General features: G+C 36.9%; 1 protein-coding gene across 2 annotated transcripts; it reads right to left on the bottom strand.

The window, feature by feature from the left end:
- LOC129574963 (zinc finger protein sens-like) lies at window positions 1-22,957 on the bottom strand. Of its 2 annotated transcripts, none has more exons than XM_055457671.1 (6): window positions 22,326-22,957; window positions 10,314-10,497; window positions 9,307-9,489; window positions 8,337-9,058; window positions 4,919-5,069; window positions 1-1,432 (listed from the first exon to the last, which is right to left on the bottom strand). In XM_055457671.1, the coding sequence occupies exons 2-6, from the start codon at window positions 10,486-10,488 to the stop codon at window positions 1,164-1,166; spliced, it is 1,500 nt and encodes a 499-aa protein (XP_055313646.1). In that variant the 5' UTR covers window positions 10,489-10,497; window positions 22,326-22,957; the 3' UTR covers window positions 1-1,163. The 2 variants fall into 2 exon arrangements, with proteins under 2 accessions (XP_055313646.1, XP_055313645.1); XM_055457670.1 differs by lacking the exon at window positions 22,326-22,957 and adding an exon at window positions 10,643-10,809.
- Window positions 22,958-25,065: the final 2,108 nt, after the last annotated feature.

Genomic DNA, 25,065 nt, shown 5'->3' with positions numbered 1-25,065 from the left:
CCTATTGGATGCGCTTGTTTCTTCCTATTGCCAACCGAATCGAAAATTTCGATTTCAAATCCAAAGGGATATGCAAATAATTGATCGAAAATTTCGCTGTTACTTCGTCTTATCCATCGAAAACGAAAAAAAAAATTAATCGAAATTGTTTGTTGATCCGTCATGGACCACCTCATGACTGATATGATGCAATTCTTTGTGTATTATTTGTTTGCTTCTGTTTCATTTTTTCTGTTTAAAATTTAAATCACATTATCTTTATTTCGTGTTTTTTTTTTTGCGATAACGATAAACATTTTCATCATAAAAGAATGTCTCTCGTACAAAATATTGGATTGTTTATTATCCGAATAATCAGCCGCATTTCCGAGTGAAATAAATAAAAATCCATTCATAGAAAAAAAAACAAGCAATTATCGGGGATGAATAAATTCACATTACATTATTTGTTTTGTCAAGTGTTTAATGGACGGAAATTCATGCTACAAAATAAATTCACATTCGAAGCGAACAACATCTTACAAATAACCAAGAACTGTCTAGAACTCTGCTTGCATTTTTGTTGGTACACCTTTTTTTAAATCTTTTTTTTGTCTCTCATTTTTTTCTGAATATTTTTTTTTTCAATTTATCTAAAACAAAACATCTTTGACCGTACAAATTGAACAACATTAATTTATCTAATTTTTCAATATGTTTTTTTTGGTTTGATCATTGATTCGGCAAAAAAAAATCTGTCGAAAAGAAACGTTGGTTTTGAGCGCATTTATCATCATACTTAATGCTAAATTGATTTACCTTTTGCCAATGGCTTAAGTGTTGTTTAAGTTCTACTAATCAAAATAAATATGTTTCAGAACGATGTCTAATTTGGTATTTGAGCCTTGATTTTTTTCTTTATCTTGGCTTGCCTAATTTCTTTTTCTCTTCTCCTCTATGTCCTAATTAACACAAGTGTGTTTTTTGTCTTCTTTTTTTTCGTATATTTTCCCTTCGTTGAACCGTCCCTACGCAGAAGCGCTGTCTGAGTCTCTCCGAAAGAGTGTGCTGCGTTTGATAAAATCATTTGTCTGAAAATGGTATCATTTCAGGCGTTGTTTGTTGTTGCGGTGGTGTTGATAGAAGACGACGGTCGATGTGGCCGATTCGCGATTTTACTTTGATTATAAACAGCTGCTTGTCACTTCCATGTCGGTCAAATTGGGTAAATAGGTGTTGGCTAGCTCATGGATGGGTGACGCGGGTGCTGAGTCGGTGCTTTGCTTGTGCTGACATTCACGGTGCCGACGCAAATCGACCTTACGTTGGAAGGCACGATCGCACATTCCACACTTGAACGGCTTGTATCCTGAATGCTTGCGCATGTGAGTGATTAGATTCGAGCTTTGGCTAAACGACTTCAGACACACAACACACTTATGTGGCTTTTCACCTGCAAAATAGCAACAAAAAAAGGATTAGTATGATTTTCAAAGCAATTTTTTTTTTAGATTTTATTTTGTGTTCAATGAACCGTTTTTGTTTTATTGAACGAGCACGCGCGCCTTTCCATTGATCTTTTGAATGGTTTCAAACATACATGCTTTGCAAAGCTACATTCCGATCGATGCATCGATTCTGATTTGTTCGGAACATCAACTTTTGTAACAATCTTATCGATTGTAAGCGTAGAAATACAGTAGCGATTACCAGGCTTAAACTCATAGACAAGAAAAAAAAACTCATGTATGGCTGAAGACACACACCGAGAGAGTCAATACTCGTTTCCAAATTGAAACGATGCTCATTTCGCCCGCAATGAAATCTTATCGATGCAAATTTTTGTGTATGCGCGCACGCTTGCGTTCCAAATCGCAGCCATATCAAGAGCATTTATTGTATGTGTGTGTGTGTGTGTGTGTGTGTGTGTGTGTGTGTGTATGTGTGCATTTCAGATGTAGCAAAAAATCTAATTGTTAGGCATTATCGATCGGCAGTTTGGACACTGAATACGCTCCTAATATTTCGTAATGTGAATTGACGGTTCGTCGGAGGCAAAGGGAGCTGTGCAGCAAAAAGCCAGTGAGATGAAACGAAACGAAACGGAACGAGAAGGAATTGGAGGCAAAGTGAAAGACCCAGAGTAAAACGAAAAGAAGGAGAGAGCAAGAGAGAAAGAGAACGAAATTCGAACATAGAAAACCGAAACGACGCGAGATGGAAACGAGACAGAGAGATAAAATGCAGATAAGTGAACTGCAAACCGGGCGATAAGCATGCACGTATATTTTCAGTTCAACATTTATTCCTCTATTTATTCATTCATTTTTTGTTTTGTTTAATTGGCCACAATCCAACATAGCAACGAATCTATGCTATCGGCTTTGTGGTCGCGATTACAACAATTGCGTAGTTGTGAATGACAAAACTGGCTTATCTATGCGATCGAATCTCGGTGGATTTTCTTTTAAATATATATGAGTAGTATTCAGTATGGTGTGGCGTTTTCATTCTTTTCTCCTTTTGCATGCAAATTTATTTCAATGCTGCTCAAATGTACATTTATATGGATCCATTGGCATTGCAGTTGGCCGAAGACGAAGAAGAGGAAGGGGGAAAAATTGAACAATAACAATAAGAAAATCAAAAGCCGAAATAGATGGAGATTTGCAAAATGTCTCGTCTCTCGTACGAAAACAACAAAAGAAGAGACGCAGCAGAGTTCGCATTTCACTCGAACATGAACGCACACGCTCTCGCTCGGTCGGAAAAGAACAATCGAATGCAATCTGGCAAAATTATAAGAGCAAATCCGATACCGATAAGGAATATAGACGAGAGCGCTCGATCCGGCGCACAACCCGAAAATATATGAGCGTAAAATTTTATTTGCAATTCGGTGTGTGTGTGTTTTCTAATTGGGGGCCTCAATGATGACGAGGACAGTTAAACAAAAGCAAGAAAGCGCCAAACAAATTTCGACCGAATGTCATCGATGCAATAAATATTAGACGAGAGAAAGAAAAATGAATGTGCGCGCGGTGGGACATTAGCAAAAACACTTGAATGAGTGAGGCTCTTTCATATCGGGAAAAAATGTGGCCAAAAACATTCAAAGCGCCACCGATGCAGCGATTTCAATAGCTATCACACAGATATGGACACACAAAACAACAACAGCAGCAGCCACAGACAACCAACGAAACCAAATGAAACGAAAACAAGACGAAGAAAAATAATAAAAGAAACGGCATTTGAAAATGTGCCCAGGCGCTGTTTAAGGAAATTTGCGAATCAGGCAAAACGACGACAAGCAAAAATTACTTCTATTAATTTTATTTGATATTGTAGTGCGCGCATGCGATGTCTCGCCCCCCCTCCTCTCTCTCTCTTTGCTTTGAAACACAATGAAAACAATAGTTGACACAGTTGAAAAATATATATCTATTTCTGAATGAGCGGTTGGTTTTTTTTTGTCTTCTGCACGGCTGCTGCTGCTCTTACCGCCTGGAACAAGCTAACAATCTTGCACTATTGACGTTTAGTTTCGGCGTGCCGGTTTGATTCAAGCCGTAACGTAATGAAATCTCAAACTGTGGGCATATTTAACTAATAGAAGCCAGCGGCATGCCTCTTTTCCATCGTGCTACGATTGTACACAGCAAACAACAACGACAAGCAGCAGAAGGAAAAAAAAAAACACAATCAAATCAACAAACACAAACCCCAAACAACGGCGACGCATTTATATACTGTTTTGCCGCGATTCTCGGTTTCGGTCACATAAGGCGTAAACGTTTCAAACGATGTTAAATTGTTGTTTTGAGAAGTAAAAGAGCGGAGAAGAAACGAACAAAAAAAAATGAATGGTAACACAAAAAAGGAAAGCCAGATGAAATCTTTCAAAGCGATGACTCGTGCGCCGTTCAAACGCTTCTTGTTGTTGCTGTTCATTTTGCTTTGTATTTGCCATCGTTTGCCTTAATTTGTTGGGCGCTCTTTGGCGAGAGCAATTGATATGTCTAATCATCCGTCTTGGGTGGGTGTAATGAGCTGATGAGCTGTTCTTTTTTTCGTCTGCCTTAGCTCGGAATGGTGTAGGGGCGCATCATAAATTAACGTGCAAACTAACAAGATTTACGATACGTCCATTTGATGGTATTCTTTTTCGGTCTCTGTAATTGTGCCATGGACGTGTCCAGCAGCGAACAAAGTGAACTTGTCAAAACAGTGATTTTCTTAAAACTCTTTAATTCACTCATTTTTTGTGTGCGAACGCACAAATGCGAGTGCACTTGCACCATCAAATGTACGACTATGGTAAACGAAATTCACAATAGCCTACCAAACAAATGCGACCAAATGAATGTGCGCTAACAATGATTTCAATTTAACAAAACCGTTTATACTTTTCGCACATGATCTGACTAGTATCTAGTCACTAGACTCTAAGCGAAACAAATGAACCGGCCGCGCACATGCTAATACGCAAAGTGCAAAGAGAAAATTGCGAATAAAGAAAACGGAATAGATACGACGGAACTGAATATATATGAACAACGAGATAAATAGCTTGCAAATGAATCATCGGCACGGTATATGAAAGCGCATTACATAAGAGTCAAGAATGTGGATTTTGGAGGCAATGCGATTTGAAGAGGAATTTTGAAGATTTGTACTCGATCACCTTTTTTTTTAAAGGGGATTCAAACCATTTCTTCGTTTAATGTTTGATCATTTCCGATTCAAAAATGCATATTTGACACTCACAATCTAACATAAATGAGTGTCGCATGATTTGCACTCTTACTATGCATTCACATTATGCATGATCATCGTCAAAGTTTTGAAAGATCAATGAAATAGCCATCGAAATCGCTCAAATCTAACGGAAAATCGATTTTAGGACGAAATAAAACGATGAATAACTTCTACTTACCGGTGTGAATGTAGGTGTGTTTCTTCATGTCGGACTTTTGATGGAATCTTTTGCCGCAAAATTCGCACGGGAACGGCCGCGTATCGCTGTGGATCAGCAAATGTGTAGACAGTGTACTTGATCGTTTGAATGTTTTGTTGCATTGTTTGCACTGTAATGGTATAGATAAACATTTGTTTATTAGAAAAATTAAGTCAAAATATAGTTCAAAGTGTGTTTCACATTGAGCAAAACTCACTAAAAGTTTGAAGAAGTATATAAGGTTAAATAATCTAAATAAAGCTAAAAAAAAAAGTTGTTACGAAAAGATTTTTCTGAAGCTAAAAACATTTTTTCCACTAAAAAGTTACCCATTTACGAAGATAAGACTAACGACAATCAAATTCCAATTGAAAACTTGTGAATGTCCAAACTTGTCTTGTAGTTATCAACAATAACAGTTTTACTCTTCAAATCTGTATTGAATATTGTGGTCTATTTTCCGTGGTGTTCACCGAATTGAACATAGAAACAAACAAAAAAACTCCAGTTGTTCAATGAAACAAAAAATGAATGAACTTTATGACGAAAAAAAAGGCCTGATTGCCTGTGATTTAGCCATTCACTAATAGAATATTCATTTGAATTAGTTTGTTCGTGAATGGTTCACATTTTCATATTTTGTTTGATAGACTGTGATAAGCGCGAGAATAATGTTGGGTAAAATCTGTCGCTTTATTGTTGTTGTGCTCAGTTGAGTTGATGTGTGTGCATTGTGAATTCAGGCAATTTCACCGACAATCCAATGATGTTCATAAATTAATAAGCAAATAAATTGTTCATAATTCATTGCTAAGTTTCATTAATATGGTATGATTGAATGGCTGGAAACTTTGGTGGTTGAATTGCGTTTATTGTTTTTATTCTGTTCCAGATATATCGATGACCAAGTTTTGTGTGTTCCACCACTGAAAACGAGCGACGAAAAAAAGAAGAATTTATGACCGACATTGAATTTACGTAACCAAATCTATCGTTTATTAAATTTATTAATTGCGTGGCAGAGAGAGAGAGACCCGCAACAGAGTGTGTGTTTCGATTTGTGCCATCGCGCGCAGGGGATCAAAATGCCACAATCATATTAGAGATCATCAATAATACTGATAGTTTGGTAAATAATTTATCCAATTAGGTGCAATTGCCATATTTTCTTCGTTTGAGTTGATTCGGAGCTTCTTTTTTTTCGTTGTTCATTAAGTGGTGTGCGTTTGCATTGCTTGTCAATAAGGAAGGAAAAGCGGTCACCGATGGGGTTTGTTTTATAATTTTTTTTTTATTGTACATCGTATTTGCATGCAATAAAAACCGAATGGATATCATTCCCAAAAAGGATAAACTCTCGCACTCCAATATCGGTGTGTGTTGATCAAATGTCGTGACATCAAGCGATAAGCACGAAACTATTTCATTTAAACATTTGCCGAACTAAATTCCCCAATTTAAGACGAGTTAATGAGTGGAATAAATCAAAAAAAATGATTGGTTTACCGCGTAGGTTCGCGGCGCTATGACATAATTCATCGACTAATGAATTAAATTGAATTGAGACAACGAAGTGACACTGGCCCCCTAGAGTAATCAAGAAACAAAAAAAAACGAAATTTGGCTCAATCAAGCGTCCAACTATTTCGCATTTCTTTTTTTATTGACAACGATTTGTTCTTTTTTTTTCAATTTGTTCACGAATTTCGACTGCATTGCGGCCGTCCGCTTTATTTGAACACCTGAATCAAACACCATCAACAGAAACAATTGAGAATAATGGCTCATTTACACACGCAACGTGATTAAATTATATTTGATGAATTATTAATTGTCTGAAAATAAGAGACGGACGAACGGGAACAATTGCACCGCGGTGTGTGTTAATTCGCGTGTTCATGACGATTCTTCGTTCAAACGAAAAAAAAGACCAACAACAGCGAATATTAAAATTTCGGAAGGCTCATCACAAAATTGAGAATTAATTTGTATGACAAAAAGGTCTCATATTCTCAAAGCCAGTCGCTTTAGATCAAAACAAAAGCATGTCATAGCAAAACAAAAAGTCATAGCAAAAAGTAAAAAAATGACATATTTGACATTAGATGGCATTTTCATAATCACTGATAGCCAAATTTAATTCGAATACTTTTGGTTACCGTTAAAAAAAAAATTCGATCTTTTCAAACGAAAAAAAAATCCAATATGAAAATATGTCGCGAACGCGAAAAAAATTCGACAGATTATGTCGCCCAACCGAAATAAGCAGTAATAAACAGTGAACGAAATTAAAACATGTTGGATGCGGTGTTGTTGCACGCTCAACGCCGTCAATGAATCGGAACGAAGCAATGAGAAACGAACAAAATGAATCGAAAAGCACCCAACCAGAGAAAAACGAGGAGAGACAAAGGGAGAAAAAAATGATTGCTTGCAATATGTTGTTTCGTTTCAATGCTAATGTGTTACTAACAGTTGCTAATATTGAGTCCGTCAGGATTCAACACATTACCTTTCTTTCTCTCTCTCTATCTCTCTCTCTCTTCGTTAGAGTTTCTCTTTTCACTTTTGTTTTCGGTGTGATTACCTAACCGTCTTTTTGTCCGTGTATATGTCTATTATTATTAGATACGTGTGTTCGTTGCTCTTTTCACTCAGTTTCTTTCATAGCCGCTTACGAAACCATTCTATTGATTTTCATTGATCGAAATTGATACGCGAACACATCATATGATTTTGAGGAGTATGAAAAGAGAGGGAGAGAGAGAGAGAGAGAGAACAGATTGCCGAAGTTGCAATCACAAGGAAATGGTCCATAGCGAAAATGAATGGTCACTGTGGCCATTCAAAATTTATTATCGACGCTTGAAATCTGTTGCCCGAACACCGTTGCATCCAAATTTAATAATTACGAAAACCTCAATTGGATATTAATGTAAATGGCCGAACGTAGAATGATTTTTCTCTTTCTGTATGCTCAATTCGATGGATCGCAATTATCATAAATAATTAAGGGCAAAGTACTACTTTGCCCTTACTTTAATGGCTCGATGCAAATGACGGATTTGATTTGAAGTTTTCAAGTTTTCAACATCTGATGCGCGACAGTGAATTTTGAAATTTTTGTTTCCAAACCGAAGCGGATTTTACTTATTCAAAACGAATACTGATGGTTTTTTTTAAACAAATAAATCTAATTTTCTCCACTTTTTGTACAAAATTCATTACGAAGAATCGAGTGATTTTTGGTGGGACTTTAGTAAAACTATCTAATGATAACTGAATTCGACCGACTGATTGCACTAAACAAGCTCAAAGGAGTTGACGGTTGCCTTCTTCTAACATAGTAAGAGAAATTTTCTAATAAAATTAAAAAAAAAACGCACACAATTCTCACCTGAAATAGTTTTTGCATCCGATTGCCTTCGATGCTGCGTGAATTCTTTGGTCCGTCGCTTCTGTTCATTGTTGTATGTTTGATATGCGTGTGATTGAGTTTATTGGCATCGTTATGCGTGGCATCATTGTTGTTATTGTTGTAATTGTGTAAATTGGCATTTCGTAGCTTTTCGTTGTTGTTCCGTAGATTCTCGTTGTTGGAATTGAGCAAATTTTCGGTGTAGAGATCTAGATGATTTTTGGCGATCAAATCGAATTCGGCCTGTTTGTGAAGATGTGACAGAAATTCGGTGGTATTTGTTGCGGCTTGTACAGCAGCCGCAGCAGCGGCTGCAGCAGCTGCTGCTTGTGTCAGCGACGATGGGAATGTACCGCCACCACCGCCACCACCGTTCGTTTCATTGGTTCGTCGTTGCAATTTTTGCAGGAAATCAGCGGAAATGCCAGTGGCGTGGGCTTTTTCAAAAAATTCCTGTATTGGCAATGGTTGTGATGTGCGCATCGATGACACGGACGATGTTGATGACGATGACGATGATGAATTGGCTATGATTTGCTGATGTAAATGTTCCGATTTGATTTGATCTAATTCCACTTTGATTGGTAGACCCTCTGCCGCCGATTCCTTCTCACAAATACTAGCCGGCGACCAGATTATTGCATTTGAATTCGAACGATTCGATTTTATCGACAAATTCAATGGCTCATCTTCATCGATTTCTGGAATTTCACCCATGTAGGAAATTAAAAATGATTGCATTTTTTTGCGTTTACAGAGAAAAAAAAACAGAAGAATTTTAAGCAAATGACAAATGGCTTCGATCACGGAAGTTCAAATGCAAGATTTTTTTTTTCATTTCTCTCCGTTTTAAAATCAAAATATGTGACCATCTTCACTTAAAACACAAACGTGAAAAAAAACACAGAAAAATTATCATAAAATTAAAAACATCACATCATCAACTTACCGGCTGCTTCGTCTTTTTCTGGTGTCAGTGTGTATCGATGATTACTTAAATTTGGTGATTCGGGCGATGCTGTCAAACCGGCAACTGCAACTGCAGCTGCTGCATTTTGATATGGCAGAAAAAATGTTGGCGGCCAAAATAATGAGTTTGGATAAATCAGCGGATTGTACAGCAGTGAGAAATCTGAATGCGGGAACAAAATGTGTGGTTGGTTTTGAAAAAAAAAAGTCATTAGTATTTAAAATCCATTTGTTTTGTGGGAAAACCCCCGCGCAGAAGAACATAGAAGAATAGAAAAAAGCGAGAAATCGAAACGACAAAGGATAGAAAAAAGAGATGGGTTGTTTAAACCTCAAAAATAGTTAAACAAGCCGGCATTGTTCTTGAACAACAAAACTTGACGCCATTGGCTTTTATTGTTTTATTGTTCCAGTTTTTAGCACCGGAAATGAATCAAGTGCGCCGAGAGACGAAAAGAGAGAAAGACAGCGTCAACGTGAACGAGAAAAGGGACAAAACAATAATCGGACAGTGCTAAAAACCAAAACGGAATTCCTTGTTAAGACGAAATGCATGAATGAATGAATGATTATCACCACTTTAAATGGAATGCAAACACTAAATCCAACATCAAAAATGGTGAATGAAGTTTATTTAAATTAGTTTAAACGAAAACTTGGGCGAGACGGAAAAGTACCAAGTACCTGAATTCCATTCCATTGAAAGTAGAAAATGGTGAAATATGTATATACAAAGTTGAACTGAATGAATGTTTTTCTATGGACTTTACCGTTAAGTTCGATTTTTCATTGAAACAACCAGCTTCAACCGTTCTTTGCGTATTTTTTCTTTCTTAAATTTTTCTTTTAACAAAATTTCCGTTTTACTTTCCCTCCAAATTGTTTTCTTCTTTTGAAAACGAATGAAAAAACCTTTTAATGAATGATTCGTAAATCTTTCGATGCAAAACGAAAATTCAGTAGGAAAAATCAAAAAAAAAACCATACCTTGGCTGAGTTTATTCTGTAGCGCTGTGTTGAGATTGGCTCGAAGTGCTGACGCCTGAGCCAATGGAAAGTTTAATTTATCTAGTCCGTTCATAATATTTGGATAATTCAAAAGTTTCGATGCAACCGATGGCAATGTGCTCGGCGGTGATGGCGGTGGTGACAAATGAGCCATTTCAGAAATCTGCAATGAAGAACAAAAAAAAAAACAAAACCAATTAAAATCAATTTGTTCTAAATGGAAAAAAGAATAAACTCTTTAAACTCAAGAGAGAAAAAAAAACAAAACAAAATTTCCAAAACCAAAATTTTCCATTGCAAAAATACACCTTTTGTTTTAATCTCTTTTTATTATTAATTTTTTGTATGAGATTCGACGGTATTTTCCTTCGTTTCATTTTTTTTCGGGAAAAAGAATGAATTTGCGTTTCAATGATCTGTATGAATTCGCCACACGCCAGCCGCCGTCGCACGATTTGTTTAATTTGAATCAATGTTGTAAAGACGGAATTGTAGTCGCGTTGTGTTCGACGTCGATCGTGTTGTGATAATGAAACGTGAAAAATGTTTTGCGACGTGAAAAGAAGGACGGGAGCGCAAGAAGGCTGTGCAACGTTAAAATCTATAATGAGATCGAGTGTTGTATTTTTCATCAACGACCGAGCAAAAAACGAAGAATGATATACACACGTGTCGATTGTTTTGCGGGTTGATATTTATTTTGCGGCTAGATATTTTTACATGTCAAGCTCAGAAGATACAAGAACACCGATTCGAATGAAACAGACCCGTTCGATCTTTGTTTCAATGATGCGTGTGAGAGTTGAAAAGATTTCTCGCCTGTTGAATCGACGAAGAGAGTGGGGTGAATTGAGTCGTTTTTTTATGTAAATTTATTTCGGTTACAATTGTTGGCTCTTTGTTATCCACGGTCAAAGACACTTTTGGGATATCGACAGATATTTTTGAGTTTAGCAACTTTGACTGCATGGTTTACTGTAGTTTTGTCACTTTTCTCATCACCGCTTTAAATTAAAATAAACGATTCGAATATTGAAATACGTGTGTGTTTCAATCGACAGCCGTGTGTGATTCGTTCGATCATTCAAAGTATTTTCCGTGCAAAAAACATTCCAGTTTCATCATTCAGCTCATTGTTTCTGCCTCCAGGCATCATTGCATTTGTTTCTAGTTGCTCGCAAAATTATCGGCCTTTCAAGCCGCGATAATACATGAATGCGGCTGTGTGTGTTGCCATCTAAGCGCAAAAAAAATGTTTATGGGAATTCTTTTGTCATTTCGTGTTTTATTTGGATAAGATTACCTTCTTATTAAAAGTGATACGATTGGGGTTACGCGCGCGTATGTGTTTGGGCAAACGTCAGTGCAAAAAAATGCGCGTTATAACGGTTAAAGTAATGTAAATACAATCAATATTTTGCAATTGCAAATGAATGGATTCCAATTTGTAGCTGGCACAAAATTTCAACCAAAAACAATGAAGCAAAACAAGTATGAGCAGCAAAAAAGAGCGGAGTATCTGTGCGAATCTAATGAAACAACCTTCTTCCGAAACAATCAATTCTTTTTTTTCAGTTCAATTTTTTCTCTTTTGCAATTGCGACAAAAGAAGTGAAAAAAATCAATAGAAAGAGGTGTCTTGATGGTGAGATGATGAGATCAAATAAACAACGAACAAAAAAAAACCAAACAAATACGGACAACAACACCATCACATCCACAATACAGCGATAGAGAGTGAGAGATAGAGAGGTAGATTTCACTCTACCTTCGAAAAATATCATGAGCAAACAATGGGCGGAGACAAAAAGCCCAAAGTCACTGTAATCTCTCCACTCGCTTAGTAAATATGCAGTATTACACAACACAAACACACGAATGGAGAAGTGAGAGAAAAATAATGAGCAAGAAACAAAGCGCGGCTTTCTGGAAATACTACAACGACGACAACGAAGCGAAAAACAAGAAAAAAAATCGCGTTGCCAATGAGGAAGAGTCACAGAGGTGAGAAAATATATGGACGACCGTTAAGCAGATTCGAACGGGCGACTTTGAACGATTTTAACTTTTCGATCCGATCTGATCCGTTTCGAATGGAAAATACACCGATTTTTGTTTCTTCTTCGCCGTATCGATTTACTCATTCGAACAACGAACGTTTTTCCTTCTTTAAATCAATAGATTTATTCATTTAATACGATGCATCGATGACAGTTTTAAGACTTCACTCCAATCGCCATGCCGAGACGTATGCACTCAATCGCTGGCAAATCTAAGTTTCACTTTGCTTCAAAACGGAGTTTGCATTTTTATATGTGCGAATTCAACAATCGCCACGTCTACTCCTAATCCGTCTTACTTTTATTTGCCATTGCGGCACAAATCATTTGCGGAAAAATTAGAATCAAGCGATAATTTTTCTTTCTGCCGCTCTATGGCATATCAAATGAACTTTACTTCACCTTTTATCATTCGGCTTATGCATTTGAAACGGAGAATTGTGCAATGCTTAAGAGCATTACCGTGAAGTCATAATGCAATTACTTCCATTTGGTCAAAGTTGCACTCGCTTTTCTTGGACAAAATTGGCTTTCTTTGTATTGACGACGGTAATCAATGCAATAAAGCTATTTAGAAGTGGATTTTCGAGTTGATTGTATAGCGTTTTATGTTTTTCGACTCAATCTTACTCGTCTTCAATGATTTTCGACTAAATTTCATACATTGTCAATGACCATTTTTTGTGTTCGTTAGAAAAGTGTTTTTTTTTTCGTGCACGAAAAAAAAAACACTCTGTTCTAACGAACACAGTGTAAAAAAATGGTCTTTCAGCTCATAATACAATCTCTAATTGTGAGGGCAATATAGGCCAATTCGCAATATGCGAATAAAAATTCCATTGTCAATGACTTGTGACTCGTTTTTAGCATTTTTCAACGATTGATCGCACTAAACAGAGAATTTTGGCACATGAAATGATTTAATTTATACAACAAACAATAAAAACTACTCTAAACGTTTAAAATCACGCAAAAACGATTGAAATTCAACATAAACACGATAATTTCTAGTTGATTGAAATGATTTTATAAGATTTTAAAATGCAAGAATATCCGAAAACAGTCAATGAATGAGTTTTCGGTCACAGGCGAATATTTTCATTGCATAAGACACAAGGTTGCTGCAACAGCAATATACCACAGGCGATCCTGGTGGCACCGATTGTAATGTGTTGAAAAATACATTGTAACTCACAGGATTTTACTATCGGTGCCACAAGGTGTCGCTAGTGGTAATGCTCTTGCAGCAACGGTGTGGCATAAGAATTGTTTGGAATAAGAAAAAAAAATTGAAATTGAATTGCAGAAATTCATTCATCATCGCCATCACTACTGTCCGTCCTTTCTTTGTCACAAAAAGCGCGTCGATGGAATTTCGTTACTAGTGAGTCGCTACGTCGAATCGTGCCAAAGGAAGATGCGTAAAAACAGTTGAAACCGTTCAATTTGTGTCAAAACTCAATGGCAAAGCAAACAATAAAATTGTTACAATTGCGAGAATGTAACGAACGAATGGTTACGATGGAAAGAAATGAAACTGAGCATGAGGATGCCTGATAATTGATTGAAAGTGAAGTTAATTGCTTACATTTAAGCGCATGAAAGGCATGTTTTTTTTTATCTGCACTGTCTCTTGAATTTGCACCTAAACATAGCCCAAATCAGAGCCAAGAGAAGGAGAAGAAGGAAAAAAAACTGCATTGATCGGAAGAAGCCGAAAAAAGCAGCGCCGACAAAAACTGGTCGAAAACGAAGCGAAAACAAAAAGACAATCCATTGAAATAAAAAGTGTTGATCGAGGTTGCACATGCAATAATTTGGACAATTGCTCAGTTTAATTTTTCAACAGAGTCACACGCACAAAACCGACCCGAAGCGCATAACGCATTCTGCTTTTTTTTTTCTTCTTCTTCTTGTTTTATGTAATTTTTTTTGTTGGCCTCTTGATTGGTTTGGATCTTAACTCGATGTAATGAAACCAAAAATTACCGAGCTATTCAGCCATGTGCAGCTTTTTTTTTGTCTGTATTCGGTTTGTTTTGTGTGTTCGGCTCGTAATCGTAACGGCTCACGGGAACTGTCGTTGTCTCTTTTTTTTTTGTTAATAAATATACATGTTAATAATTTTTGCAAGTGTCGAACCGTGTCTAGTAAGTGATCCGTGTGTGTACGTACACGTGCCATGCATACAATTATGCTATCAAAAAAGCATAATTCCATCGTCGAGCGATGAAGCAACTAAATATTGAACAATGAATTGCTTTTTGAATGCACTGTTTTTTTTTCATATTCTTAAGGGTATCAATCAAGAAAGTGCATAATGATTCTGTTTATAAGGAAAAAAAATAAGGATGGTTCGGTTGAAAAGTGAAAACGTCGTTTTTTTTTAAAAATTCAATGGCTTTTGTTGGTCCGAAATTGTCGAAAATTTCATTGGATTTTCGAAAAATTCCAATTTTTTATTTCTTAATTTTTTCAATTTCCAGAAGTTCCTTCAAATAGTTTTCGCAAAGTGAGTCGTTGAAATATTCACAGTGAAATTCAATTCATCGCTGTAACACTTGAAGAAAATTCACTGTTTCAAACAACGTGTTTGAAAGAAGAAAAAAAATTGGAGCGAAAAAACACCGAATTTGTTTGTGCAAAATTAAATAGGTTAAGCAAGTCTGAATGAATTGATGTAATTGAACTTCGATGACGACAACAAGTTGTCACATTTTGTCAATAGAAAATATACAATTTTAGGTACTCGTTACTTAATACGTAATTCTGGGTAGTGAGTTGTTCAAGTGAATAGCTATGAGGTGAATATATGAATTGTACATCGAATTGATCATGTTTTTACCATGCAAAAAAGCGAACGAGAAAAATTTAACGGAAATTCAAGTGCATATTCATGGGTCGTGTGCGTAATTCATCGATCTGACCGAATTGACTTGTGTATCATAAAAAAAATCGATCTTATTCTTGATCGTATGATTTGTATGATGGTGTGTGTGTGTTCGTGTGTGCTGATGAGCGAAAAATCGTGTTAAAAGAAAGAAAAAGTGGATATCACCTGGAATATAACAATATATAAATTAATATCGGGTAATTAAATGCGATTGCACAGTTGCTGAACATATGCAAACATTGTGTGTGTGTCAAGACGATCTTATGTATGGCCCGAGCGGCCGATCGATTGGATTGCGATCAGAGACGAGAGAGAGAGAGAGAGAGAAAGAGAGAGAGAGAGAGAAACTGGACACTGAACACATTCACACGCGTGCACATCATGATGAGCTATGATCAGCCGAAGTGTACAATTCTTCTAGACATTTATGCTCCTTTAGTCATTTTTTGTTGCTGGCTTGGTTTTTTAAGTTAAAAGAAAACTTTTAACTGTTACATTATGCGTACTTAATATAAGGCGACAAAATGCCGAACGAGGTAGCAAGTGTAACAGAAAATTGACTGTTTAATTGAAAACGAAGTGAATACAGAAAAAAACAAGTGAGGAAAAGATAGTGCGGAGAGACAACGTAGCAGCGGCAGCAGCAACGAAAAAAAAAATGACAATTATGTCGACTGGTTTGGATTGGAATGGTCAGTGCGGATGGAAAAATTGAGCGATTTCAAAAATGTGCGAGTTTCATGATTCGCTCGCACGTTTGCTCATATACACATATCCTTCGGACGATCGGTCAGCTTGTGATCAATTATCATTGCATGAAAAGAGAGAGACAAAAAATGCGGTTGTGATGAACTGTAACGAAAATATTTGAATGCAATTACACTGTCGAGTCGGCACGTACCAAATGTGCCATAGCCCAAATTGAGTGTGCGTGAAAACGAAAGGGAATTGCGAAGAGGACGAGAGGAGGAAAAAACGACGAACAATAACAGCAACGGTGTGAGCGGAAAAAGAGAGATACCTATGTACAACTTGACCTTGGTCATAACTTGGACGTGCCGTGCACAGCATTTGGTTTCACTAGGCGATCGCAATTAAATAGACAAGCAGCAAGTGACCGATCAAGCGATCGATCGACCGTTTGGCCATATGACACTTGCTTCACGCGCTCGCGTCCACAAAACTATTCTAGACCGAATCATCTGCTCTGCTGCTGCTGCTGCTGCTGCTGCTGCTGTGGCTGCAACAGCCTTTCGCGCCATTTTTCCATGACCACCTATCGATCGCGCCGCAAAATTATTCACATTTTTTTCTTTCTTTGTTCGGCGCTGCATTTTTCTGCGGTTGTACTTGAATGTGTTGCCTCGAAATGACGACCAATTAAACATCTAATTTGATTGGCATGGAACAAATGTAATAATCAAGTAGCAATTACTTAAACGATAAAGAGTTCAACATTTTTAAAATAGGATTTGCAAGCGGCGAGTGAGCGCTCGCTCGAATTTTAACGAGACGATTTTATCAACGGATGATATTGTGGTGATGAGTCGCACGTGCTCTCTCTCTCTCTCTCTCACCACATCGACATGATAAAATGCAATCAAAATCATTGGAGCGTCGCACGGTGCAACGAAGAGAGAACAACCGAACCCATCCCCAGGTAAATCATTATGCAAATTGTACTCAAAATCGCTATTTGATGAATTCGTTTATAATTCACGAAGCTGAATTGAGGGAATAAAAAAACCGAGTGCGCATTAAATTCAAAAAGTCAGCGATTCGATTGGCTTTTAAAATGAATTATCTCCATTTGCTGCTGTTTCTGCTGCTGTCCCCCTCCACAAACGGTTTCAAATGGAATTTGTATCCCACTTTGTTCACACGACCCACGAGCCAACCACGACGAGTGCCAACTATTATTTGTTAACCAACATTACTCGATTTTTATTTGTTCGTATTGCATCAATGCACAAACGGTATGAGTACGTACCCACCGCGTCGCGTGTATATTGCACGCAACACCGATTTTCCAACCAGCCAGCCAGCTCAAATGCAGGAAACCAGCAACACCATTCAAAGATAAACAGAATATTACGATTGAGATTGAGCTTACTCTCTCTCTATCTCTCACTCTCTCTCTCTCTCTCTCTCTCTCTCTCTCTCTCTCTCTCTCTCTCTGCAATCAAATGAGGGGAATGACGACAGCGACGCCGATGATGACCACTTTGTTTGTCGATTTATCGCTTCGACGATCGATTCGCCCCCTGCTTTTTTGTGTTATGATTGCTTGCATGGAAGGTGAAAAATGGAAATCGTACTTGTTGTACTAGTGTGTTTTTGTTTAAATTAAAGTGCTTCAATTAAGATATCAATAAAACCATCAAATTGATTAAATTGACGAACCAACAACAAAAGAGGAAAACTAAGGCACGAACAACAGATTATAACATCGAAACGGATTTCTTTCTTTTTGTTTTCGCTGTGGGTCAGGGGAAAATGGAAAACCGACCACACGACTGACAATACACAAATGACCATTGTAATTAGATAATAATTGCGTTTTACATTTCTTTTCAATGGTCGATGCACCACCTAGAAATCAACGTACGTGCGACACTTTTTTGTGTGATTTCAGCGACACATCGCTCGCTCGTGTTTTTCACGATGTCGATCACACAGACGAACCAAAGGAAATTAAATTAATTAACTGATAAGTAAAAGGCAACAACGAAATGGAGGGGGATGGAATTGACCGTGAAACACAACAGCGAAAGCAATCAAATCGAAATGATTCAATTGCATTTTTTGGTCGGTTTGATCGAAAAAAAGATTTTCATTTTGATTGATGTAACACTTATTAGGAGTTGGAATGAACGAAGTTTATGCGTGTCATCCCATTTTAATATTTATGGCCAGTTGCTCCTCTTTGTCTTTGATTCCCATGGCTAGTTGCTTCTCTTTGCTTTTCGATTCTTTGCCATTTTGGTCCTTTTTTACTTTTGGATTCTTTGGTAAATACATCGGCATTTGTTTTTTTTTCATGGAATTTTTGAGAAATTTAAGGAATACGACGAATTCTAATGCTTGACCAGGGAAAAATGTATACAATAAATCGTTTTGAATTGAAGTTATCTACGGTTTTAATTTTTAGAAAAGATTTAGAATGGGATTTTGAAAGAGAAATGTTTTTCAAGCTAGAAAAATCGGCCAAACACATTTTAAGCTCTTAAAACTGATAGAAACTGTGCAAAAAAATAGAAAAACCGCTAATTTCGATGAAAATTTACCAAATCAATGATCATTTCGATCATTTGATGATTTAAAATTCCAAAAGCCTGGTCAAAACATTTGAATTTTATGAGAAAATGTTCGAAAAAGTCCGTTAAAAAAATTAAAAATTCCGATTTCATTCATCGCGGAAAGTTCGTTACATTGGCATACCAATTAGGAAGCGCGTCATTTGTTGAAGATCATGAGCGCGCGTGTGAACCGTTCCGATGATTGAAATGAGGGTGGAAGTAATAAATTTAGTGCATGTTTTTAACGTGTGGACGCGTTTTTCGAATCACTAAGGGCATTCAGATGTGTAAGTATAAGGGTAATAAGCGAAGCACACGCAACGTTTTACACATTATTTCCCATATGTGGTGGAAATCTTCACATGGCCACCGATGGGAACACACAAAATATGGGGTGGCTTTGAAAAGGTGTATAAATAATCTTTTAAGCAAAAAAGCACATCGTTTTTTATGGTTGTGTGACAATTGGTTAGATTGTCGTAAAGATAGTGGCGTATTTAAAACAGGAAGAAACGGTTTTAATGAGTGAAAATGATTCCGATTTAGATTATTCAACTGAAAATTACGAGTACTGGACAATGCCGCCAATTCAATTACAATGAATCACTTCAATTTGATATCATTTAGCTTTTGTTTTGATTCATATTTTTTTTTTGGTTTGAATTGTTTGTGAAACAAAAGTTCATTTGCTTTTTTTCCATCATTGAATTGTTCTTTGATTGAATACACAGCGGCGACACTTTTCCTCTGCGCTTCCTGTTCTATTGTCATCGATTCGAAAACAAAGAAAAGAGTCAGGCGTTTGGAGAAAAAATCAAATCAATTCACATATGGTACAGACGCCAGAACTCACCAAAAAAGATGTAACGATGGTAAACAAAGTGTACCGATTGAAAATTGAAAGTGTTGCATTGTTGCATTTCCTTAAATTCTCTCTCTCTTTCTCTCTGTCTCTCCATTTGTTTCGTCTTGCTTCATTAGATGTTCCTTCTGTTCCTTTTTTTTTTTCATTCGGAAATCTCTCTTAATTATGTTGCTTATTGTTTGAAGAAGAAAAAAATTGTCTCACTTCCAAATGTTGTGGTTTGTTTGTCTATCCGTGTCTCTCACTCTCTGTTTTCTTCTGATTTGATGTCCTTTTATTTGCTCTTCTTGAACAATGAATCAAAAATGTTAATATGCATTGTGTGCATCACGGAAGCCGCGCTTGCGACGATCACAAACACATTTTCATGACAATTGATCGACGCGACCGACACAATTGGCTCTGGCATCGAGAGAGCTGAAAAGAATCGTCACATCGGCAAAAACTGTGTCGTCGTCGTGCATATTGAAACATCCAACAAATGAATGAACAATACACCACCCGAAAGCGGTCATTCAATTCTTGACTCATTTCGGTCGCATCACGATCGACGCACAATGATTTTTCAAAATGCTACCATTCCCTTCGTTTGTTTATTTTTCCACCGATTTTTCGTGCACCTTTTCTCGTTGTTGTCTCAGTTTCTCGAAAAGAATGAATAGATTTTCGACTTGGACATTGCACTGCCTATGTGATGTGCCTCCTCGCTCAATTGAAATGTAAATCGTATTGCAGTGGAAAAACACATTCGGTGTGTTGTATCTCTTCCGCGCTCGCGCGCGCGCACAGAAAAACAATGCTACGCAAATATTTGTCGATATGGTACAGCACGGTATCAATGGAATGAGCTGAATTTTGTCGTTCGAAAACACAGAGAATGAGACCGGAACTAAGCGATCGGAACACAAACAACTAATTGATATTCTGTAAATGATCTACGATGCTCATACTCACAACGCATCCGATCTTTAGCTTCGAACACATTATGCCAAATGCTAAAACTGAAACGGTTTTTTTTCTTCTTCTTCATTTTCTTTCATTCTGTGTATGATTTTTAATATTTACGCAAAAAAAAAACAGCAGAAAACACTGACCACACTTTCTCTATCGTCAACACACTGGCCACAAAAACACAAGTTGGCAAATGCAACAACCAGACTGTTTCACTCTCAAAATCAACATTTGCATCCAGCCATTGGAAATGACCGGAAATATTTTCGCTAAAACTTTCATTTGCCAAATATTGATTCTTTGCAATTGATCCAATTTCGGTAATTAACACAACGGATGGTTGGGTATGTGTGTGTGTGTGTGTGTGTCGGTGTCGGTGTATATTTGAGCACATTTTCGATTTTTTCTGCTTTTGCTTCTCGTTCTGTCTGATGAGACGTTGCTCTATGACAATTGAATTAAATTCAAAGCAAAAAAACAATCGAACAGAATTTAACGAAGGAGAAGAAGAATTCGAAGAATCAAAAGTGAAACCAAAACTTCGCAAGAGTTTCACAAACATTCAATTTGTTTATTGTTTTTCGATGTTGTTCTTGAAATCAGCGAAATGAAATCAAAAGCTATAATCAAAATCGAAATTGTTTATTTTTTGCAAGATCGTCGAATGACTCACTTTCGTTTTCGGCCAAAAAAATGAGTTTCGGTTGCAACGAACAAAAAAATTCTCGGAAGTTTGTAAAAAAAGAAACGAGAAGTTATTGATCGAAACTATAAACTATAAATTGTTGCCGTGTAGCCCACATTGAGAGAAAGAGTGAGCGGCTGCAAGTGCAGTGCTCGTCTTCTTCGGAGCGCGCAATTAACTCTCAGCAATTTTTTTTGTGTGCATATCTGTTGTACGGAGGGATGTCGCACGTGCGCGATTTTTATGACAGCTTTTAACGCAATATTGTGGTCGGACGCAATAACGAACGAAAAAAAAAATCAAAGCTGCTTTGGTTTTCTGTGGTTTGTTCGGCTCGAGCCAAATGCTTATCAAAATTCAATCGTGAAAAACAACAAAATGCACAAATTCCAGATTATTAAACATAAAATCGGCCACAGAGAGAGAAATACACACAGAAATGAAAGAAGAAAAAAAAACGACAGAAAAACTGACTCTTATGAACGACACGAGACACACGAACTGAGAGCACACACACCAAAAACGAATGGAATAAGAAGAAGAAGAAGAAGAAGAAGAAAAAAATTGGGAAAAAATTGATTGTGGCAGGTGGTTTAATCTCTTTTGAACAAACCGTTTTGAGTTCTTTCTCCGCATTTTTCTCTCTCCTTGACCAAATCGTCCAACAGCTTGGCCGTTTTGCTCTGCTGCTCGATCTCTTTCTTTCGCTCGTGCGCGCGTGCCTCTTGCCGCCTTTTTTCTGTCTTTCTCGTTATTGGTCTTCTTAAGTGTGCATTTTAATTTCCGAAATTAATGGAATTCATCGAATGCAGAGTTTCTGGGTGAAAATCGGCCAGTGTCAAAAAACCAAGCAAAAAAAACATACATTCGAACCACAGACATAGAAACGAGATTTCAATCAATATAATCTTTGGCCAATTTCATACGGGGTTGATAATTGAATATCTCTTCCGGGAAGAGGAACCGAATACATTGGAAAGAAAAAATTTAAACAACCTAACGCATGCAAATCAATTTCGGAGTGCTCAAAAGAATAACGAAGAAGAAACAAGATGAAACGCTTTAATTAATTGGAGCAAATGAATGGAAATGAAAACAAATGTCCCGTCGGCACAATCATTTGAATGTAGCGCCGCTCCGCTGATTTCGCTTAACTGTGGCACAGATCACATGATTTTTGTTGGTTTTTCAGTTGGATTTGTGAATAATTTGGTGTTTGGTTTGGTTGCAAGACTTACCACTGATTTTGATTCGTTGGTTTGGATGATCCAATGATTGTTTTTGATAATTTCGATGCCGGTGATATTCGCTGAGTCCGTAATAAACAGCCGGGTCGGTCTATCTTCCGTCGCTGATCGTTCCCGTTATAACGTTTTTTTTTCTCGCTTGATTCGATGGAAAACTTTCTCGGCCGGCAAATGATCGAAGTTTTAGTTTAATTCTTGTTCGTTCTTATTGTCTACTCACAATTCATCACTAGGATCGTTCGCTGTTTTAGTCAATCGCAAACCGAATTTAAGTTTAGGTAAATTTTCTTTTCGATCACAATTCAACAAATTGAAATTTGTTTGTCACTTTTGTACGAGCAATTGTTCCTCGATTTATTTTCGACACTATTTTTGTTTTTCTTCGATCCAACACTATCGATGAATATCACACGTTGATTTGATCCCTTGGCGATGATCTTCGACAAAAGTCAACTAAACACACTTGAGTTTTGCGGAAGAAATTTTAATTGTTTTTTTCTCGTTTCGTTTAATTTAAATATTGTGTTGATCGTTTAGAAATGATGAGTGCTTTTGATAGTGATAGAGAACCAGAGAAGAGCATACAACTATATATTTTTTTCATTTGGGAAAAAAGAACGACCGTCTGCTTTGGTGTCTCGCACCTGACTGAATTTTGAAACGGAGCTGCACGGCAGAAGCACACATCACATTGTTGTTTTATTTTTTGTTGTTGTCTTCTCTTCTTCTTCTTCTTCTTCTTCTTCTTCTTCTTCTTCTTCTTCTCTACACTAAGCATAAACACTGAGAGAGAACGGCGCGCAAGAGAGCCCAAAGCATTCACATAACATACTTAATACACATTGTGTGCGGATTGGATCACAACACATAGTAAGCACCAACAACAGAAGTTAACAGCCGTGCATGACGAACATAGGTACATACACACAATAAAAAAACAACAATAACAAGCCCAAGCACACCAAAAAGGATCGTTACACACATCGAGACACACGACGAACACCAACAGGAATCGCTCAATCGGGATACTGTTACGTTTTCATTTTTTACAGTACCTTTTTGGTTTTTCGCTGTGCTTATTTCATCCGATGCGCGACACCATGCACAACATTAAAATAAACCACGCATACATCGAATGCAATCGAAGTTGGAACCCATCAAGAGACAGAGAAACAAACGGTCGGGCTTCTCATTCATTCACGCTTGTATTGGCGCGTGTTTACATATTGAAATGGTGTTTTTTGTTTGTCTCTGAAATGTCAAAGCCACGAATAACACGATCATCGTTTTGCATTTTGATTTTTTTCTCTTGCACTCCTTGCCGTTTTTTCAATGCTCAATTTGACACCTTTTCACTGATCAGATAGATGATATTCTTGCATAAAATGACGTTTTTTTCCGTAGATTTTTTTTCCTTCCAAATTGATTCGTCTCTTTGATGGCGTATTTGATGACGATAGCATTGAAACCATTTAGCCGAAAGGATTTTCTCAGATTTCGTTGTTGTTGCTCATATTTCTAACCGAAAAAAGTTCAACGGAACCTGAGCAAACATAATAAAGTGTTAAATATAAACTCCTCTCATTTCTATCTTTGCAAATATTTATTTAATTATTTATTAATTGAATTAACAGCGATTTCAATGGAAATTCGAATTATTATTAGATGGGTCTGAATATATGGGCGCAAAAAATGATTTAGATTTGAAATTTATTCATGAACTATAAATTAAAAATCTAAGTCGCTTTCCGCATTGTGATTGAATGGAAATTTGGAAAAACATTGGTTTTTGATCTTCATTGGATGACTCGCTTCATCTTAAGCAAACTAAGGATAATTAATAAGAATATGAACAATCTATGTGTATCTATTTGGAGTTTGAAATGAGTTTAGATGAATGAAGCCAAATTTCCCGAATTGCTAAAAATTCAACCTCATAAAAGTGAAGAAAAAAACTTGAATCAACGTTTGTTCATCAACGTTCAAATGTTTAAAAAAACGAAATATATATTTCAACGACAATATTTCATTCATAAATGCTGAGGGATTCACGCCAAATTTTATTTAGCAAAATCTATTTGTATTATTTAAATCATGTAAAATTCACGCTAGATTTCAAATATTTTGTATTATTTCCCGAATGCGTTGTTATTGTTCATATTCACCTTGAACAATATGTTCTGGAAGTGGGTTTTGGTGGATCCTCAGGATCGTTCAAAACTGATCCCGGTTCTGGAAGTGGGTTTTGGTGGATCTTCAGGATGGATCAGACTGGGTTTGACAATGCCCTGGTCCATCCTGAGGATCCACTTCCAGAACCAGGAGCGGTTTTGAACAATCCTGAGCATCCACCAAAACCCACTTCCAGAATTTTTGAAGCGATAATGACGTCAACAGATTAGACATGGTTCTGCTGACAGTCGGTTTATTGAACAAAATTGAAATTATGCATACATATCTGTTTAATATGTTGAAACATAAACAAATTCATATTATTTGTTCATATTTTAAATATGGAAATTGGCGTGAGTCCCCTAGCATAAATGTTCGTATTTGTGTCGGTTCAAAGGTATCGCACTGGAAGATTTTGTCAAAATCTCGAGTAAACCAAAGTTCACCGCATATAAAAAGTGAACCTTTGATCAAATCAATCGATTTAAGGATCGAGTAAAAACTTTGATCAGAAAAATGGAACCGGCCAAAAAGTATGAATGTCAAAAAGTGCGTAAAC

Source organism: Sitodiplosis mosellana, unplaced genomic scaffold, assembly GCF_009176505.1.
Source record: "Sitodiplosis mosellana isolate CC-2019 unplaced genomic scaffold, AAFC_SMos_1.0 Smas_scaffold_6166, whole genome shotgun sequence".
NCBI classification, from domain to species: Eukaryota; Metazoa; Arthropoda; class Insecta; order Diptera; family Cecidomyiidae; genus Sitodiplosis; species Sitodiplosis mosellana.
The sequence above is the reverse complement of the archived record's forward strand: the minus strand, read 5'-3'. Positions and strand labels throughout refer to the sequence as shown.

Excerpts from the sequence above, each read along its gene's own strand:
- LOC129574963 (XM_055457670.1), bottom strand. The coding sequence starts at position 10,711 with ATGAAACGAAGGAAAATACCGTCGAATCTCATACAAAAAATTAATAAT. Across the intron at positions 9,490-10,313 it reads ACAGAATAAACTCAGCCAAG|ATTTCTCACTGCTGTACAAT; the intron begins GTATGGTTTTTT and ends TCCCGCATTCAG. Across the intron at positions 1,433-4,918 it reads ACACACCTACATTCACACCG|GTGAAAAGCCACATAAGTGT; the intron begins GTAAGTAGAAGT and ends GCTATTTTGCAG.